The sequence below is a fragment of the Phyllobates terribilis genome, unplaced genomic scaffold (genome assembly GCF_046119375.1).
Source record: "Phyllobates terribilis strain yellow unplaced genomic scaffold, ASM4611937v1 Scaffold_1__5_contigs__length_1240528914, whole genome shotgun sequence".
Classification (NCBI taxonomy): Eukaryota; Metazoa; Chordata; class Amphibia; order Anura; family Dendrobatidae; genus Phyllobates; species Phyllobates terribilis.
In genome coordinates this window covers 248,921,245-248,935,630 of record NW_027362761.1, presented here as the reverse complement: position 1 = coordinate 248,935,630, position 14,386 = coordinate 248,921,245, and the positions used below count along the sequence as shown (strand labels likewise).

Below are 14,386 nucleotides of genomic sequence, written 5' to 3'. Positions count from 1 at the left end.
GCTCCGCTGCTGCTGCTATGAACGAGGACCTGGCGTCGCGTCCTGATGACGTCAGCGTCGCCCTCTCTCCCTTCCAGGACCTTGCGCAGCGTCGGTGCGTGGGGCGGAGCTTCGGATCTCGCGCGGTTTTGACGTCCACGCCCCTCTTCTTCCCGCGCGGCGTCCTGAAGATGGCGTCCGATGGCGGGAAGACAGCAGAAGACGGCGGGAAACGGTCCAAGATGGCTTCCGATGGCGGGAATCGGCTCCGGGCGGCGGGAAACTTCGCCACAGGTAAGTTGCAAAAGTCTTTTTCAGGCACGCGGTACCCGGTGGTTGCGGGCACAAAATCCTGCCGACTACGCCAAAGCTGACTCGCCCCCTGGGCCGTGGGGCACTCGGATCCGGGCAATAGGGAAACGGTGGGAGTAGTAGTGGCAACCCGGTTCCGTGGCTCAGGGTGGTCAGGCCAGTGGTAGTTCGTTATGTGCTGATAGTGCTGGAGGAGCAACGAGCACACAGACAACAGGTTGCAGTCCAGGGTCTTTACTAGAACAGGTAAACTGACCCACAAACAGTCCCGGCTAGGAGGGGACCTGGATGTCTGAGAGCAATTGGGAGATTGGCCCTGGTCAGGGTGAGGGTGTAGGCCTACCGTGCTTTCTGCGCTCCTTCTGGCTATCTCCTCGTTATAGGGTAACAGCCCACGTTTCCGAGCTTTCCGTGTATTCTCGCCTGTATGGCCTGCGACGTGGGTTCCTTTCTGCTCCCAGCCTTGTACGGCTTTACTGGTCCCTTCGGTTGTGGCAGGGCCTCCAGGCTTCTTAGGCCAAGGAATATACAGTCCCTTGCGGACTGGTTATCTGCTGGGGAATGTGGAATACTTCCAGCCTCAGACACCAAAGTCTGGTAAATTAAGTCCGTGATCTGCCAAGACAGGCTCTCTTCGCCTCTTGTCTCTGGCTTGTGGCTCTCCTACTGCCACACTTCCTCTTAGGTGCAATCAACTTTCTGTCCCTGCTCCACTCTAGGACACGTCTCAGTGCTGAGACAGGCCATCCAGTTGTCTCTAACCCTGCCCTCAGTACCAGCTTTTATAGGGGCAGCCAGCTCCCCCTACTGGCCTGAGACAGGAGGCATTGCATGCTAATGTTCCCCTGACCAGAGAACCTCCCCCCTGCTCTCAGACACAGCTTTAATTACACTTGTGGCATCCAGGCCAGGGTGACACATATACACACAATACATACAGGTGCATCTCACTAAATTAGAATATCATCAAAAAGTTCATTTATTTCAGTTCTTCAATACAAAAAGTGAAATTCATATATTATAGTCATTACAGAGTGATCTATTTCAAGTGTTTATTTCTGTTAATCTTGATGATTATAGCTTACAGCAAATGAAAGCACAAAAGTCATTATCTCGGTAAATTAGAATACTTTATAACAGCTTAAAAAATGTTTTTAAAATCCGAAATGTTGGCCTACGGAAATGTATGTTCAGTAAATGCACTCAATACTTGGTCGGGGCTCCTTCTGCATCAATTACTGCATCAATGCGGCATGGCATGGAGGCGATTAGCCTGTGGCACTGCTGAGGTGTTATGGAAGCCCAGGTTGCTTTGATAGCAGCCTTCAGCTCGTCTGCATTGTTGGGTCTGGTGTCTCATCTTCCTCTTAATAATACCCCATAGATTCTCTATGGGGTTAAGGTCAGGCGAGTTTGCTGGCCAATCAAGCACAGTGATACTGTTGCATTTCAACTAGGTATTGGTACTTTTGCCAGTGTGGACAGGTGCCAAGTCCTGCTGGAGAATGAAATTTCCATCTTCAAAAAGCTTGTCGGCAGAGGGAAGCATGAAGTGCTCTAAAATTTCCTGGTATACGGCTGCGCTGACTTTGGTCTTGATAAAACACAGTGAACCTACACCAGCAGATGACATCGCTCCCCAAACCATCACTGATTGTGGAAACTTCACACTAGACCTCAAGCAGCTTGTATTGTGTGCCTCTACACTCTTCCTCCAGACTCTGGGACCTTAATTTCCAAATGAAATGCAAAATTTACTTTGCATTTACTTAGTGTCAATGAATGCCTTCTGGATATCTGTCAAGTCAGCAGTCTTCCCCATGATTGTGGAAACTACTGAAACAGACTAAGGGACCTTTTTAATCGCTTAGGAAGTCTTTGTAGGTGTTTTTTGCTAATTATTCTAATTTACTGAGATAATGACTTTTGTGTTTTCATTGGCTGTAAGCCATAATCATCAACATTAACAGAAATAAACACTTGAAATAGATCACTCTGTTTGTAATGACTCTATATAATATATGAGTTTCACTTTTTCTATTGATGAACTGAAATAAGTAAACTTTTTGATCATATTCTAATTTAGTGAAATGCACCTGTATGTAGAAATTGACCTTTAAGAAAAAGGACTGCTTTCAAAAAATAGAAATGTTAATAGTTTATTTTTATCAATTAACAAAATGAATGAACAAAATTTAAATTAAATCCATATTTTGTGTGACTGCCCTTTGCCTTCAAAACAGCATCAATTCTTCTAGGTACAGTTGTACATAGTTTATGAGGGAACTCGTCAGGAAGTTTGTTCCAAACATCCCAGAGAACTAAACACAGACCTTCTGTGGATGGAGGCTTTGCAAATCCTTCTGTCTCTCGATGCAATCCCAGATAATATTTATCACTGCGCTCCCCAAGGTACTGCAGCAACCATCTTGGAAACAGGATAAATGAGACATCGATCTGAGTGGAGGAGGCAGAATGAAGGCAAATAGAGTACATAATGGTAAGATGACTATAAATGATAAATGTATAGCCACTTTCTGTCCTAAGGTGGAGGGTTGCTTTTACTGAGAATATATCAATGAGCTCATTATAACTAGAGAGTTTATAATCTCAATTATCTGTCTTTTCTGAGCTGCTTTCAACTGATTTAATACCACAGACTGCATTAAAGTTGTATGTGACTAAAAAAGATAAACAGCTCAACATTTTTAATTAAACCCAATTGCAAAAATGATTTGAGACACCAAAATAAATGTATTTAAGTAAAAGAAAATATGTCTGCATAATTGGACAATCCCTTTAAGGTGTGGTAATTTCTGTAATAGAGTTTACAGGATCAATTGGGTAGATATTTGATTACTTGAAGGTGGCAGAAGTAAAGAATAGGTTTTCTTTCAAGAACATTTCTATGCTTGTATCAAGGTGCATTGTCCTGCTGAACACTTGAAGATATACTGTAGTAGCTATAAATGCAGGTCAAGCACAGTATTTATGAGTATTCACACTGTACTATTGACTATCCCCTGTGAGCTGATGGGTGTAGAACATAGGATCAATATAATATTGAAAAATATATAAAAAATAAATTGAGTCTATCGCCCTCTATTTTGTAATATTCACAGTTAACATTTTCAGATTAATCAAACACATTAAGCCGGAAGATACTGAAACTTCCTCCAGTTTTATACTGTATATATATTTCATTGTTTCTAGTTTTGCTTTTATTTGCTGCATTTGTATTTGTTGTTTTTTAATTGGTTACTGCCACAACTTGAATGTTTCTAAAGTATATCAGTACCTATATGTAGAGGATAATAATATTAGTATTAATAAAAGAATAATCCCAAAATAGAGGAATTTGGTTCTTGAGGATGTATCACCCTCTATGTAACAAACCAGACTTCTTTGCAACATAACAACATCATAATTTTTTGGAGATCCCAGAGATCGGCTTGACTTTACCAAGGATTTCATGACTTCATATTACCTAAGCAATTATGGGAGCAATCATAAGATTTTTTTTTTATTTGAAAACTTCCACCTTCTTGCACCCCATATATAGCTCAAGATTTGTTTTGTTTTAATATTTTTCCACATATCTTACTAAAGAAGTGAGTCAACCAGCACCAAAATTTATGTCTTGCTTATAGGCTATAGCCCAAAACACCAAACTGATAACCATCTCTGAGTTCTCGTAGCAAAGAATAGATATAAAGACACAATAGCTTCTTACCTATTATAGACAGAGACACAGGTAAGCTGACTTCTGATTCTTGCCTTCCTCTGGCATCTGCTATCCAATAGAGACAGGTGTAGGATCCAGCATCACTTCTTTTTGCTGTCCTTATCCTATACTTGTTCACAGTGCTTGCTTCCATCCCACCACGTACTTCTACATTATTTTTGAAGAATTTGTATCCATGTATGGTAAAGTCTGCGGTGATTTGACAATCTAGAAACACTGATTCTCCAGTTAGGTATGTGGCATACCTGGCTGATATGATGATGCTTGGCCTCTGAAGAATAGCTGAAAAAAATATATATATTGGAAACTTTTTCTCGGAAGGACCTGGCATAAGAAAACTAACATTTTGTGCTGTGGGCATAGCTCAAACTATTAAATAATTGTTGCATAGAAAAGGAAGACAAAAAGTAGAAAACTGTGACCTACAAGGGTGTGAAATGCATTGGTTAATCACTGAAAGTAGGAAAACGCATTATTGTTATTGTTGCAATTTATTATGTTGTATGATTACGGCAATACTATGGAAAATGCTACAGGATATGTCTGAATATGTAAAAAACCTAAACTGAGAGTATAAGTACTATAACATTGTAGTGCTAGTAGGCTTTTGGGCCCATAAACAAATTCAGAGCTATGGCCTTATTAGCTGTTTTGCATAGTCCCAAAATGCTGTATGAGCCTTAGAGTTAGCGTGGAATCATTCAAGATCTACAAATAAGATCTAGAACACTCTAGATAAGAAAGTTACTAGTGAATAACATATATGGTAAACAAAATATGGACCAAAGTGTGGATCATTAGTACTTTAATCAATACAATGGGGTACTTCTAGTCATTATATAGGGAAATAAAAGTCATATTCACCCACTCACCTTCATACAAGTTGAGCTCTGATAGAAGGCAAAGCCATAAATGGAAGCATATTGGGAACACGTTATGCATGGCGTAAGAATAAGGCAGTGTCCAGACTAGTCAAAACATCTTTGGGGTTACTTAAAATATTCTGCCCTTTATTGAAGTCCTGTAGGTAGAAGAAATTTAGGTTAGAAGAAAATTAAACAAGCAGACTATATATTTTACAAAAAAATAACATTATAACTATAACCATAAGCCAACCTTCCATCGGTTTCCCATATATCCCGAAATGACTTAAAGGGATTAAAAGATTTATTTGCGACATTACCTCTATGCTTGGTATCTCACCGTTACGTTATTCCAGGATGATGTGATATTTCTTTGGGGTGTTGGTCACAGCCCCTTCCCTCTTTACACATCTGGGAGCGCAGCCAGGAGCAAGGGAGATTCAGGAGAAGCCGAATTGTTACAAAGGAATCTCCTGCTGGCAGCTTCGGCCGGTGAAACAAAACAGGAAGGGAAGAGCAAAAGAGGAAACTTGATAATAACAAGAGTAACGCGGAAAGATACACTTGTACAGCATATACCTTTCATATTCCTTTATACCAAGAAATGTCTTTCCTAATGGCTTCAGAACAAGAAAGAACACAACCATATTTTATACTACTAGAGATAAGCGAAGTCTTTCTTCTGCTTTGACATTTGCCATAAACTTCAGCAGTTCCAGAAGAACAGAACATTTTTACATTTAACCACTTTGAAATGTGACACCGAAATTGCATTGTTCTGGTACAACAGTGGGTTCAACAGCTCTGCCAATTAATGGCAGTCTGACAAAGTTATAACATTTTCAGTGTGCAGAAACCATACCTATGCCTTTTTATACTAGTAACTTTTGTAATTATTAGTTTTTTCCGTTTTGCACTTTAGTGTCTAATAAAAATATTTTCGCTTTCTGAATTTCATTACCAGTCTAAAAGTTCCCATTTGTACGATAATGAGACTTCATTACAATACTGGGCCATTAAATAAAAGCTTGTAACTAACATTCTAGATAAAAGTAGCAACAGGACCTAATTGTTCTTTAATTCCCATACAGTCTGGTATTTATCTGTGCTCCTACAATGTATTACAGTTCAATTTCCTGTACTGAATGAACTTCAATTGTCTAGCAAAATATAGTTCAGTACAGGAAATGTCACTCTGTCAGTTCTACCGCAGCCCAAAAGACACTTCAGTATCCCGGCATATCATGTATCTCCTGGGGGCCGTAACATCCAAAATAGTTGTACAAACAAGGAGCTGAATCCCACTTAATACAATTTTTGTCAGGAATTTATACTAAACTCAAAACATGAGCTTCTCATTGTCAGATCGGGATTTGCTTGGTCAAAATTATTCCGTAGATTTAAGAGGTTTTACATGACTAGAAAAAGCATGGCTGCTTTTTTCTAGAAACAGTGCCATACCTGTCCATGGGTTGTGTTTGGTATTTCAATTAATTTCTATTGAAGTGAATAGAATTGAGCATCAATACCATACGCAGTATGTGAATAGTTGTGACATTGTTTTTGGCCAAATTTTTCCGGTTCTTTTAACCAGATAACAACCAAGACCCATAAATTTACAACTTGGAATTAAAACTATTACTCCTGCAATGTAGCAGGAGCAAGTCCAGTTCTCAACTGCCAGACACACCTGAGAACTCTGGGAAGAAGATGGAAGTGGTTTATTACAGCTTCTGTCTTCTCTTTTCCTAGCTACATAGATATCGGCACCACTGATGCTTCAGTAGGACTTAGTGATCATATGCTTTGGTTTGTTTTTATATTTTTTTTACACTATTGCTATGCAGTCTGTCAGTGATAGAGAACCGTTAGACTTTAGGCCTGTTATCAGCTTCATTATCAAGAATATGAGCATGACCAATTCTAGATTTGCACTACCTTGATCTGGCTTCCACTTCAGTACTCCGTGGCAGACCGACCAGGACAGTGGGAACTTCCTGAGCCAGCACTTGAATCAAGGCATCCTGGAAGCCTCTTGTGATTACTAGGCATTACGATGTCATGATGTCCTGTGAGGCCTAGTCACAAGGTCTCATTGGACTTCATAATGGCGTGTGTTCCTAGTAATCGACAAATGCTTGCCGCATGCCAATATTTAAGTACCAGCAGAGGAAGTACGCACTTGCTTAGTCCGGCTGAGCACTGAAGTACAAAGTACTGAAGTGGAAGCTATACCAGGTTAATGCAAATTTATTTGCTCATCTCTGTTTATTAGATGTGTGAAGTGTGACCTGTTTATTGTACTGCATTTCAAATGGAGATGTTCAGTTGGGGTTTCAAGATGTGGCCTAGCTATTGAAATGAGCAGTCAGTTAGCCCCCTTCACACAAAACACTGGTCACATACTGACAGAGGAAGATCAGTGTTGAGCACACGACTGGAAGTGGAGTTGCCAAACACAGGTCTAGAGGGGTTACCTGATGATCAGGATACCTGGGAAAATTAAAATATATTATTAAAAAGTAATCGGCATTATAATTTTTATTTCATATATTAATAGTACATATAAAAATAGGCATCTTTGTATTATCTGCTTCTTTCTCCCCCAGGACTGATTTGTCACTTTTAAAATTCTCAGTTCCCTAGTAAAATCTGTATTCAGTAAAGACAGATTTTTTATTACTGATATAGGAGAAAACAGTTGGTGTTCATAAGAAATTATGTGAAGGGAAGGAGTTGAAGGATGAGGAAGAGAGAGGAGCTAAATTCAGAGCTCCTCCTTCGATCTACATAGAAGATGACAGTTGATGCTGATAAGATTCTGTCTCAATAATGTAAAAAATATCTTCACTGAATACAAATTTTACACAAGAATTGATAATTTTCAGAATTAATGAATAGTCCTTAATTTTTCTGATAAGATATATTGCAAAGTTGCTTATTTTTATGTGTACTGTTGATTTATTATTAAATAAAAATTAAAACAACAGTTACTTTTTAAATTATATTAATTACTTTTTATGCATAGCTATGGATCATTTTTTTAACTGGACTGCCCATTGAAACATCTTTAACAAATGTTTACATTTTACCAGACTATATAAGGACTTTGGCTCAAAAGTGTTTTTGTTTCAATTCACATTTTTGTTTATAAATTCACATTTCCTTATTATGTATAAGCAAACTACAACATTTCAGAAGCACACTTCCTCTATAACAAGTAGACATTGATGTATGATGCACATAAAGAAATTTATCATATCTAGGGAGCAGCACACCCAAACTGTAAAGTTTGGGGTTCGTACCGGACACCTAGTGTCCGATACTGTAATCCGGTCACAGATTTCTCCCAGAAATCTGTTGTACTCTTCGGGTTCGGATGCCAAATAAAGCTTGTTGAAAGACTGCAGCGCACTCAATCAACAAGCTTTTAGGCTGTGGGCAATTCCGGAGCTATCAAGTATTAGCATGGCTGTGATTGGCTGGTGTATCACGTGACCCGGTTCGTATAAACGCTTTGTCACAAATGGCGCCTCCATTCTATTCTGAGCCTAGTACCCTAACCAAGGGGGGTAACGACCACATAGGTCATGGGCCTGCCGATGCCAACAGAAACTTCGGCTGGATAAGCATCCTTGGAGGCACATCCAGTTGAAGTGTATCGCGGCGCATGGACCCTTCGAGCCCGTGTGCAACAATACACTCTGCCGGCCAATCAGAGGCCAGTAACTGATGTCAACATGCATGTGATGGGGCGCATAGCATTGACGACATATGGTCCCGTCGCACGTTGAAGTCAGCTGCCAGTTTCACATATGGATGCCGCGCGGTGGGGAACGAAGGGATGGTGAGTATTTATTTTTAAATCAGTGGCCATACTAGGACATGGATGACTATGGGATGCATTATACTTTATGGAAGACTATGGGGCTAAATTATACCTTATGGATGACTATAGGGTGCATTATACTACATGGATGACTATGGGATGCATTATACTTTATGGATGAATATGGGGTGTTTTATGCTTAATGTATGACTATGGGAGTGCATTACACTTTATTGATGACTATGGGGTGCATTATACTTTATGGCTGAGTATGGGGGTGCATTATAGTACATGGATGACTATGAGCAGCATTATAATTTATGGAGGACTATCGGGGTGCAATATACTTTATGGATGAATATGGGGTGCATTATAGTTTATGGATGAATATGGGGGTGCACTATACTTCATGAATGACTAAGGGCTGCTCATTATACTTTATGCATGATTATGGGCTGTGAATTATACTTTATGGATAACTATGGGGTGCATTATGCTACATGGAATACTATGGAGTGCATTATACTTTATTAACGAATATGGGGTGCATTATACTTAATGGATGAGTATAGGGGTGCATTATAGTACATGAATGACTATGGACTCTGTATTATACTTTATGGATGACTAGGAGGTGCATTATAATTTATGTATGAATATGGGGTGCATTATACTTTATGCATGAGTATGGGGGTGCATTTTAGTACATGGATGACTAATGGACTACTGGAGTGCATTATACTTTATGAATGACTATGGGGTACATTATAGTATATGGATGACTATTCGGTGTGCATTATGGATGCATTTCTGGATGACTCCAGGGTGCATTATAGTTTATCGATGACTATAGGGGTGCATCACACTTTATGGATGACTTTGGGGTGTACATTATACTTTATGCATGACTATGGGGGTGAATTATACTTTATGGGTGATTATGGGGTGCATTATACTTTATGGATGAGTATGGGGGTGCATTATACTTTATGCATGACTATGGGGGTGAATTATACTTTATGGGTGATTATGGGGTGCATTATACTTTATGGATGAGTATGGGGGTGCATTATAGTACATTGATGACTATGGCCTGTGCATTATGCTTTATGGATGACTATGGGCTAGGCATTATACTTTATGGATGACTATAGGATGTGAATAATACATTATGGGTGACTATGTGGTGCATTATACTTTATGGACAACTATGGGCTGTTCATTATACATCATGGATGACTGTGAGGCTGCATTATAGTTTATGGATGACTATGGGGTAAATTATACTATATGGATGACTATGGATTGCATTATACTTTATGGATGAATATGGGGTGCATTATACTTTATGAATGACTATGTGCTGTGCATTATTCTTTATGAATGACTATGGGCTGTGCATTATATTTTATGGATGACTATTGGGCACATTATACTTTATGGACGACAGGGGTGCATTATACTTTCTGGATGACTATGGGGGTACATTATGCTTTATGGGTGATTATGGGGTGCATTATACTTTCTGGTTGAGTATGAGGGTGCATTATAGTACATGGATGACTATGGTCTGTGCATTATACTTTATGTATAACTATGGGGGTGCATTATACTTTATGGATCACTATGGGGTGCATTATTCTTGATGTATGACTATGTGCTGTGCATTATACGTATTGGTGATTATGGAGTGCATTATACTTTAAGGATGAGAATAGGGTTGCATTATAGTACATGGGTGACTATGGGATGTGCACTATACTTTATGGATGACTATGGGGTTGCATTATACTTTATCGATGACTATGGGATGCATAATACTTTATGGATGACTATGGGGTGCTTAATACTACATGAATGACTATGGGGGTGCATTACACTTTATGGATGACTATGGGGGTGCATTATACTTTATGGATCACTATGGGTTGTGCATTGTACTTTATGGATGCCTACAGGGTGCATTATACTTTATGGATAACGATGGGCTGTGCATTATACTTTATGCATGACTATGGAGTGTATTATACTTTATGGATGACTATGGGATATGTATTAGACTTTATGGATGGCTATGGGGTGCATTATACTTTATGGACGACTATGGGGTGCATTATAGTGCATGAATGACAATGGGTTGTGCATTATACTTTATTGATGACTATGGGTTGTGCATTATACTTTATGGATTATTATTCGGGAAGCATTATACTTTATGGATGACTATGTCATGTATTATACTTTATGGATGACTATGGGGGTGCATTTTACTTTATGGTTTATGGATGACTATGGGCTGTGCATTATATTACTGTACATTATACTATGGGCTGTGCAGTATTTTATATGGAAGACTAAGGGATGCATTATAAATTATAATGTATGGAGGACTATGGGGGTGCATTATACTTCTGCTATGGAGCCCCATGACTGCTATGTACTCCCTTGGTGAGTATAATGGTTTATTTTTTTTTATACATTAAAGAACAGCGGTAGAACGGAGGACATATACCAGGATGGGGCATATATATATATATACCAGAATGGGGCCAAAGATATGGTACATATATACCAGGATGGAGGGCGCATATACAGTACAGACCAAAAGTTTTGACACACCTACTCATTTAAAGATTTTTCTGTATTTTCATGACTTTGAAAATTGTACATTCACACTGAAGGCATCAAAACTATGAATTAACACATGTGGAATTATATACTTAACAAAAAAGTGTGAAACAACTGAAAATATGTCTTATATTCTAGGTTTTTCAAAGTAGCTACCTTTTGCTTTGATGACTGATTTGCACACTCTTGGCATTCTCTTGATAAGCTTCAAGAGGTAGTCACCGGAAATGGTCTTCCAACAATCTTGAAGGAGTTCCCAGAGATACTTAGCACTTGTTGGCCCTTTTGCCTTCACTCTGCGGTCCAGCTCACCCCAAACCATCTCAATTGTGTTCAGGTCTGGTGACTGTGGAGGCCAGGTCATCTGGCGTAGCACCCCATCACTCTGTTTCTTGGTCAAATAGCCCTTACACAGCCTTGAGGTGTGTTTGGGGTCATTGTCCTGTTGAAAAATAAATGATGGTCCAACTAAACGCAAACCAGATGGAATAGCATGCCGCTGCATATATATATATGTACTCAGGACGGGGAGACCCTGATCCAAATCTTGCACCTTGCCCATCAGACTCTAGTTACGCCACTGACCCTAACAGAGTCTAGTTTTAAGTGCCGTAAGACCCTGGTACAGATTGCCCTAATAGAGCCTGGTGCAGGTACCATAACAGAGCCTCGTGCAGAGTACTATAACAGAGCCTGGTGCAGCGTGCCCTAATAGAGCCTGGTGCAGAGTACCCTAACAGAGCCTGGTGCAGAGTGCCCTAATAGAGCCTTGTGTAAAGTACCCTAACAGTGCCAGGTGCAGAGTGCCCTAATACAGCCTGGTGCAGAGTACCCTAGCTGAGCCTGGTGCAGAGTACCTTAATACAGCCTGGTGCAGAGTGCTGTAATATAGCCTGCTGCAGGGCACCCTAAACAGAGCCTGGTGCTGAGTGCCCTAATGCAGCCTGGTGCAAAGTACCCTAACAGAGCCTGGTGCAGAGTTCCCTAATAGAGCCTGGTGCAAAGTGCCTTAACAGTGTAATAATCTTCTGGGAACATTTTCTCTCTCTCTACTTTATTTATTAATTCTACCCATCAAGTACAATGTGCTGATAAAGAGACTATCATCTATCACTTTATTTGCTTTTCTGCTCATTATAGCTCTACTTTTTCATAATCCTCAAATTTATAAAGAAAAATATGAAAAAATATGAAAAACTGAACCTACCATTGAGTTATTTCAGCAAATATCACTCTTTTAACTTTTTTGGTGTTCCAATTATTTTATTAAAATGGTGGCGAGTAAAAATTGCACTATCCCATATTCTATGATCTATCTTCCTTATTTAGAAGCTAAACATTCATGCAAAAAATTGCATTTGTTAAATACATTGTGGCTACACCAAAAGAAGGAAATGGAAATGTTCATGTCTATATACAGAAGAAGGTGAAACACTTGTAGATGACCTATTCTCCTCTCAAAAGTTTAATCTTCGTAACATACTCCAGAAAACTAGCAGCCATTAACCGGTGAGTAAAAGCAACATTTCATGTTATCTTTTACTTCCAATATTGCATTTATACGTTAGAACAGTTATTCTGTGCTGACAGAGTCCCTTTAATAGTTATTGCCACCTAAAACTGGTTGAAAATCTGACATATGTTGGTGGATCCTGCTGTGCTTTATGTGTTAACAGAGTTTATTCAAGAAGATAGTTTATACTGGTGTTGTCTGTTAATTTCTCGCAGTCCACGGGACCATTGTGGCAATTATAACAGTTGAACACGTTGACCTAAACTAATTTCATGTTCATTGGTTTAAAGCATTTCTATGCTTTATTTGCAATGTTTTTGTGAAAATGACTAAGAACGATAAATCAGTTCATGAAATGTCTTCATTTTTATAATCTACTATCAAAGTGTATTTGTTTGTACACATTAACTGGCAAGATGTAAAAAAAATATGGGTATTTAAAAGCCCACCCCATCAAGGAGTTCTTTGTCACCTCTGACTTCTGATTCAGGATGTGAACATGGGCACAATTGGTAGATATTATGCACCTGTCCTGTTTATTCCATAGGATGCATGCCCGATACATGCTGATTAGCTATCCAGATAACTGACTGACAGGACTACAATATACAGAACAAGTGTCCAAAATAGACATCACTCTTATTAAATATCCATGGAAAGTCTAAAATAGGTCCATATAAACTGAACTGCAACATAGTGTGTATGGTTGTGTAAAAAAAAGAAAGTCTTTTTCACAGAAATTTGGGAGCCCAAGAAAAGTAGAGGAAGCAAAAGAAGCTAAGTAAGTAAAATAGTACATTTTAGTATGTCATGTAGGGTTTTACTCACTCGGCTGCTTCTGAGGTAGGTTCAGGTAGTGGTCTCTTTAAAATGTCCACGTTTATTGCAACTTCATAAACTGTATTTCAGAAGTAAATGAAACACAGCCTTTTCCGGCACAAAGTAACAAGATAGAAAATAAACAGTCCATACAGTACTGCGGGTTCGCCTGCTCACGGTCAGTGTCCTTTAGCAGAAACACTCTGGAGGTCTCCACACCTCCAGCCACAGACTCTGAATGAGACACTCGGTCTCCATTTTATTTACAAAAACCATGACCTGGGGTGGGGATATGTGAGCAGCCATTCCCTCCCATCTCTTATGACTGCTCATAAAAACCGGCCCTGATACGCCCTCTTAACCCTCTCAGCGCTACGTGTGCTGGAGCATGCTTTCCCGGGTCTATATCACCGAAGCTGTCAACCTCGATGATACATATCAACCCCTGAAGGACCTGTCCGGCGGCCATCTTACATACCCCTCCCTCTGCCCAAAGCCGACGGGCTTGGCACCTTCCGCTGACAAACAGTCGACCATAGACAATGCATCAGCATTGCCATGCAGTTTCCCGGGCCTATGCTCTACATGGAAGCTAAAATCCTGAAGGGCTAGGAACTAGAGATGAGCGTTGTTCTACTCGAACTGTTCGCCAATCTCAAATTCGAGCTGTTTTGGGCGGTGTTCGAGCTGTTCGGCGA

At 39.7% G+C, this 14,386-nt stretch overlaps 2 protein-coding genes across 7 annotated transcripts in view; one reads left to right on the top strand and one right to left on the bottom strand.

Annotated features, from left to right (window-relative positions):
• LOC141256058 (Fc receptor-like protein 5) overlaps positions 1–11,764 on the bottom strand; it is a 124,828-nt gene extending 113,064 nt beyond the window's left edge. Inside the window, exons 1-4 of one of the 6 annotated variants that reach the window (XM_073671145.1) lie at positions 11,513–11,764; positions 5,220–5,382; positions 4,909–5,057; positions 4,025–4,318 (exon numbers count right to left, since the gene is read on the bottom strand). In XM_073671145.1, the coding sequence (XP_073527246.1) occupies positions 4,025–4,318; positions 4,909–4,978 (364 nt within the window). In that variant the 5' untranslated portion in view covers positions 4,979–5,057; positions 5,220–5,382; positions 11,513–11,764. The other 5 variants (XM_073671146.1, XM_073671147.1, XM_073671143.1 and 2 more) reach the window with 5 other exon arrangements.
• A 1,002-nt stretch (positions 11,765–12,766) lies between these two features.
• LOC141166623 (uncharacterized) overlaps positions 12,767–14,386 on the top strand; it is a 170,577-nt gene continuing 168,957 nt past the window's right edge. Inside the window, exon 1 of the mRNA XM_073653482.1 lies at positions 12,767–12,865. The gene's annotated coding sequence lies outside the window, so the exon portion shown is untranslated. The remainder of the gene's footprint in view (positions 12,866–14,386) is intronic.